The sequence below is a fragment of the Lactuca virosa genome, chromosome 5, assembly GCF_052849685.1.
Source record: "Lactuca virosa cultivar CGN04683 chromosome 5, Lactuca_virosa_CGN04683_v6, whole genome shotgun sequence".
Lineage (NCBI taxonomy): Eukaryota > Viridiplantae > Streptophyta > Magnoliopsida > Asterales > Asteraceae > Lactuca > Lactuca virosa.
Window position 1 is genome coordinate 450,930,830 of NC_136430.1, and position 6,432 is coordinate 450,937,261.

The following is a 6,432-nucleotide window of genomic DNA, read 5'->3' on the forward strand; positions in this document are numbered from 1 at the left end:
GTATCGGTGGTGTCAGACCGGTATGTTCGTTTCACTTCTCGATTTTGGAAACTGTTTCACGACGAGATGGGTACTCGTCTCCACTTCAGCACCGATTTCCACCCTCAGACGGATGGACAGAGCGAGAGGACAATCCAGACTCTCGAGGACATGCTGCGCGCATGTGTTTTGGACTTCGGTGGCAGTTGGGATACGTATCTTCTGTTAGCGGAATTTTCGGATAACAACAATTACCACTCTAGCATAAATCGACCTCCCTTCGAGATGATCTACGGGAGGAAGTGTAGGACCCCAATCTGTTTGGGCGAGGTCAGTCAGAGAGTCATGGGGAGTACTGAGGTAGTACTCAAGACCACTGATAGGATCCAGCAGGTCCGGAGCAGGCTCCAGACTGCTCAGAGTCGGCAGAAGAGCTATGCTGACAAGCGGCATTCAAACTTGGAGTTTCAGGTGGGCGACATGGTCCTCCTAAAGGTGTCACTTTGGAAAGGTGTCATTCGGTTCAGGAAGTGGGGCAAGCTGGGCCCCATATATATTGGTCCGTTCAGGGTGTTAGCCCGGGTGGGCAATGTGGCGTATCGATTGGATCTTCCAGCAGAGCTCAGTCAGATCCACAACACTTTTCATGTTTCTCAGTTGCGGAAGTGCTAGTGGATGATACAACGATTGTGCATTTAGAGGATATTCAGGTTGACGACAGTGTGAACTACATTGAAAGGCCGGTGGAGATTCTGGATCGCAAGACGAAAACCTTGAGGAATAAGGCTGTTCAGCTGGTGAAGGTGCAGTGGCAGCACCACAAGGGTTCGGAGTGGACTTGGGAGCCCGAGGAGATGAGGGAGCACTACCCAAAGTTGTTTCCAGACGCAGCAGACTTCGAGGACGAAGTCTACGACAAGTAGGGGAGAGTTGTAACGCCTGATTCCTGGTACGCATTTAATTATAATTTATTCATTTTTGAAGAGCTACTCGACGAGTTGGGAGCCCCAGACTCGTCGAGTAGAAACGAGATTGGACGCGAGATCTTAAGCCACCTACTGAAATTCCGCACGAGATTGGATGAGTTGGGAGCCCCAACAGTTTTACCGGACGGGGTCCGAAGCTGGGCGGGGAAGAGCTCGGGATGACTGCATCGCACACACCATTGGGATTCCGCACATGATGTTTTACTCTGATCTTATGACAATTGATACACTGGTTTTATTTGAGATGATTGGATGATATTGGAATTACTATTTTATCTGTTATTAAAAACAAAATTTTCGGGACCATATTTTTGGATGTTACAGCCACACTCCCACTTTGTCTTCTCTAGAAACTTCTGAGTTTTCAAGACCTCAACAACCTTAAGCTTGTATGTTCTCTGACCACCTCGCCATCTTTGTCGCCAACCATCATAATCTCCCCTAGTACAACCATCTTCATTTCCCAATTACTTCTTCATTTTCACCCCCACAAAGATCTTTCTAACCCTTTTGTAGAAATCCATTCCTCCTTCCTTTTTTGACCATCTCCTTCCTTACCTCTAAATCACCTTCCCATTCATATTCAATGCAATTTCTTTGCACCTATTTATTAGGTGACGATACCACATAGAAAACCAGAGATTGGAAATAAAAAAGATAGAGGATAAATGAGTGCAAATTTTAGCTTTGATTATCAAAATCAAAATGATTCCTTTTACCAATGGTTGCAACATCAGTAAAAATGGAAGAGGAAAAAAAAGAGGGACTTCCCTTGTTTGTGTACTCATCGGAAACCCACAAAAATGTAACATAATGTGTTGTGTGTCTGTCAGAGTTTGAAGATGATGAAAATGGTCATATTTTACCCAAATGAAAACATAACTTTCACACCGAATGTATTGATATATCGTTTTACAGTAACTCAACATCCTCGTTTTGCTGGTCGTTGGTGGAGCCTGCTGAATCAGAAATGACGATATCAGTTGAACATGAAATCTCTAATGGTTGTCGTCACCGAGTTAGTGGTTAAGGTCACCAGAAGCAGATTACTGCCATTGAAGAGGATATTAAGCTTGAGTAGAAATTCTCTAGCGTTTTTTTCCGTCATCTAACTTTAGTTGTGTTTCAAAGTTGAATTTTATGTTTTTCTTTAATCCAATCCAACTTCTTATGGTAGCATGTTCATGTTATGAATTGTTGCCAATGATGATGGTAGGAAATGGTTTTCCGATCATATGATCATCGAGATGTCAAAGGAAATGGTTTTGTTGAACTGTAGTAGTCGTATGAGGGGAAAAACTACACACCAGGTGTTTGATTATTTGTCAATAAGAGAACAAGAGTGATGACTTAGTATATATTGTGTTATGCACTGGTATACTTGTACTAGATCACTTGTAGGATTCACTTGTATAGTACACGGTGTTATTCACTTGTACAATGCAAGATCTGATGCATTTATGTGGGTTGAATGATTCACAGTACAAGGATAAACGAGAAGCTTAGGAACCAAGTTGTAAACGGTGGCATCCAACTAGGCAGCCACATCATTGATGAGTAATCAGCTAAATCAGAGAAAATAGGTATGTTACAGTGGTAAGAGGCTATCAAATAACCTATATATGAATTTTTAAGAGATTCTGTTAATTTTCAATTAAAAGATAAACAACCACGCTAACGTGGGACTGCCAATAGAACGAAGTGTTATAACACCGAATCGGTACGGTACCGCCATCGCCAATAAGGTCTACTAGAAGGCTGATAGTTGATACCCGGCCCATTCCATACGCTTAAGGTAGCCCATTTTCTAATGGTCAAAATCCAGCAAACTAATTGACCGGTTCACTGTTCGCAGTTCCCACCGTAAGGCGTAAGTCGGTTTTTTTTTAGACAAATCCCACCTCCTGAAACTGAAGCTTCCCGATGCTTTTTGTAGCCATCAATGGCCGCCAGTAAACACATGAAACGCATGTTGCACAACATATGTACGTATTTCTTCTCATTTCCGCTATATTCTTGTTTAAATACCTGTACTTACAATCTCACGGTTGAATACTTTTTTTGTTATGAACCCTATGCGTTTGTTTGATTCGATTCTGCACTGAATGCCATCGTATGAGTCGTTCCTTTGTGATTATCATAAAATTTTATGACATAGATGAGGTGCGGTTTGTAGTATGCTTTACGGTCGAGTTAACGGTTTCTCGAGCTACTGATTGATCCAATTGCGCATTTTGTTCCTTATAAACGAACATTCTACGAAGTTAAAATTGTGTTATTTAAAGTTTGAGATGTCAATCGCTGAGAATTGTTATGAATATTTTGTTAACGAGGTTTGAGTGCAATGTTTTACATCGGACATCTTCTCTACATATGTATTGCAATAGATTTTTGAGAAACGCAATGTGAATCGAACATATCTGTTTACCAAAATTGATAATTTCTAGCAAATTTTCTTGAAACAGATGGTCATGTTCCTGTTAAAAATATTATAAACATAAAAATACATGAATTCCTGAAAGTCAATTATGTCACTCTCATGGTCTCATTTTAGCTCCATTAAGTGGGGTGTACTTAGTATAAACGATTTTGGTGCTCAAAAAAACAAATGTCTAAATCAGTTTAAAAGCAAAGTTATCAGATACAACTTTCAAAGATGAAGAACAATGAGGGAAACTTTTAGAACATATACCACTATTTTGGGTTTGTATTTCTATATTCTCAATCTTTATTTCATTCACTTTTGGTGCTGCAGATTTGAGTTCCAAGTTTATAAAGGAAAGGGAACCTTATAATCCACGTGTATATAATGTCATCAAACGCTTTCAATCACAATGGCCAAAAGTAGAAGATCCAAACATGAAAGCTGCAAAGGATGATGCATCTGTATCACCTAGAAATACAATATCTCAACATAACAACCAAACAGAGTTGAGTTCTAAGGTCAACAAATACAGTTCTGATGAAGAGGATACAACCAACAACAAGTGGAAGCCAGAGCTTGCTTGGCTCACAAAAGCACTTGAACCAGCATTACAGCTGTGTAGGTGGCCTCTTCCCACAGGTCTGTTTACAACATTTCTCTATTTCTTAACACCATGTCTTTTTCCTATTAAGTTCTGTATGTATTTGAGAACATATTGTATTCTATTTAAAACAGGAAATGCACAGGGAACCAAAATCCCACCTAGCAGTCGATCACTTGCAGAAATCCTTGCAAGCATTCAAAGAAGCAAACTTGGAGTCAAAGATTGGAGCTTAAGTGATCTTACAATAGGTTTATATCTTATCTACCTTCAACAAGCATCCACAAATCCATTTCAAGATGTGAAGGGTGTAAAGATTTCATCCGACACAGTGGTAACTTTCTTAATTTCCCAGAACCTTAAAATTCACAAATCATTCTTACATGTGTGTATGTACTATAGGTGCAGGATCTTATATACCATATTGAACTAGCAAAAGGGGCATATAGGGAAAGTGCTAGTGGGCTAGCTAAAAACAGCATGCTTCGTGAAGACAACATTATAAAATTTGTGAAGAATTCAAGTATGCTGAGACCTGGATACTACATTGGTGTTGATATTCGCAATAAACTTGTGATTTTTGGGATTCGTGGGACCCACACTGTGTATGATTTTATCACTGACATTGTTTCTTCAAGTGATGTGGAAGTTAATTTCGAAGGGTATTCCACTCATTTTGGAACTGCTGAAGCTGCTCGTTGGTTTCTCACTCATGAAATGGGAACCATTAAAGACTGCCTTCACAAACATCAGGTGCTCAATTTCTTAATTTTCTTTTTTCTTTTTTTTTTATATAGTAACTAATAATTTGTTATAGGGATTTAGGTTAAGGCTAGTGGGCCATTCACTTGGAGGTGCAATTGCTTCAATGCTAGCAATAATGATTCGAAAAAAGACATGTGATGAATTAGGTTTTAGCCCTGAGATTGTTACAGCTGTTGGATATGGAACACCACCTTGTGTTTCTAGAGATCTTGCTGATAGCTGCTCTGATTTTGTCACAACCGTTTGTATGCAGGTTGATTTATTTATTTATATATTATTTTTATTGGCATCAATTTCAATTCTTGTTGTTTTGATAAACAGGATGATATAATCCCGAGGCTAAGTGTTGCTACTTTGATGAGATTGAGGAATGAAATTCTTCAGACTGATTGGTAAGTAATAGTATCTGATATAACTAATGGGAATTAAGATAATATTTGTGTTGAAAAAAGTTTAAACTTTTTGAATTTCTCAGGAAAACCATATTTGAAAAGGATGATTGGAAAAGTGTTTTAGATGTAGTTACTAATGCAAAGCAAGTTGTATCCTCTGTACAAGATGCAGCTAGGAAGCTAGTTGATTACACCAAATTCGGAAGCCAGACAAAATTTATCGGTATTTATTTATTTATTCTACTTATAAAATAAAATGACTTATGTTTTGATGATTTGATCTATATATACCCTAATAATAACAGATATTCCTGGTGTAAAAGATTCTGTTGTGACACCAAGTATTATGACATCATCAACCTCAAAAGCAGTTGGACAAAAAGGTGATGAGATTGAAGAGGAAAGAAGACATGATTTGACATTATTGCCCCAACCCCATGAGGAACTTTTTATTCCGGGAAGTGTTTATTTTCTCAAGAGGAAAGAAGAAAAACATAATGGCAACCGATTCAATTCTTTCACACTTTGGAAAAGAAATTCAGGTGAACATTTTGAAAGGATATTGTTGTCTAATAATTTGATTTCAGATCATAAGTGTGATAGTCATTACTATGCTTTGAGGGATGTTTTAAAAGGTATTCCTCGGCCTCAAAATCAAAACTACCCGAAGTAAAGGTTTTTGTTTTTCCTATGTTTTCCATTTTTATATTTTACTTGTGGGACCTACAAATGAAAAATGTTAGTGTTAGAAAATAGAAACGCATATGTTTTATGGTTTTTGACATGTTTATGTAGTTGAATGTACATATTGATTTTTATCATATTTTTAGAACAGTTTAGGCCCTGTTTTGTGTTGCTTTTTTCTCTATACAGCGCAGTCGGGATAAATGATGTCTAAAAAGTATATGATAATGGCAAAGTTGTGAAAAATTTAGGACGTATTGGGCAAAGTGTCATTTCCCTGATTATTTGTGTTAACTCGTTCTTTTCACGTTAAGTTGATAATAAACACTCGAATATGGCTAACCAGTTGTTAATTTCATCAAGTTATACAGACAAAGACAAAGTACCTTAATCATAGTTATATAACTGGGCTTACATATCAAAATTGGGCTAATTAAAAAAAGAGCTATAGGTCTAAAGATGAGCTGACTAACCCATTTGGTAGAGTTGAAAACCTCTTAGATTGAAGGTTTCGAGTTCAAATCTAGATAGATATAAACCAGATGAATTTAACTTCTAAATCGCTAACTAGCTGTTCAAAAAAAATTGCAAACTTGGTAA

At 37.8% G+C, this 6,432-nt stretch overlaps 1 protein-coding gene across 1 annotated transcript; it reads left to right on the forward strand.

Annotated features, from left to right (window-relative positions):
* The first annotated feature begins 2,811 nt into the window (after positions 1 to 2,811).
* LOC145114433 (alpha/beta-Hydrolases superfamily protein) lies at positions 2,812 to 5,982 on the forward strand. Its single transcript, XM_079050445.1, has 8 exons — positions 2,812 to 2,950; positions 3,721 to 4,029; positions 4,126 to 4,325; positions 4,394 to 4,744; positions 4,809 to 5,009; positions 5,078 to 5,148; positions 5,232 to 5,371; positions 5,454 to 5,982. Exons 1-8 carry the CDS (start codon positions 2,908 to 2,910, stop codon positions 5,819 to 5,821), a joined length of 1,683 nt encoding a protein of 560 aa, XP_078906571.1. The 5' UTR covers positions 2,812 to 2,907; the 3' UTR covers positions 5,822 to 5,982.
* The last annotated feature ends 450 nt before the right edge of the window (positions 5,983 to 6,432 follow it).

What these genes read in the sequence shown, in the direction of transcription:
- LOC145114433 (XM_079050445.1), top strand. Translation starts at nt 2,908, where the DNA reads ATGGCCGCCAGTAAACACATGAAACGCATGTTGCACAACATAT. An exon ending in ACGCATGTTGCACAACATAT is followed by an intron (nt 2,951 to 3,720) that starts GTACGTATTTCT and finishes TTGGTGCTGCAG; the next exon opens with ATTTGAGTTCCAAGTTTATA. An exon ending in ACTGCCTTCACAAACATCAG is followed by an intron (nt 4,745 to 4,808) that starts GTGCTCAATTTC and finishes AATTTGTTATAG; the next exon opens with GGATTTAGGTTAAGGCTAGT.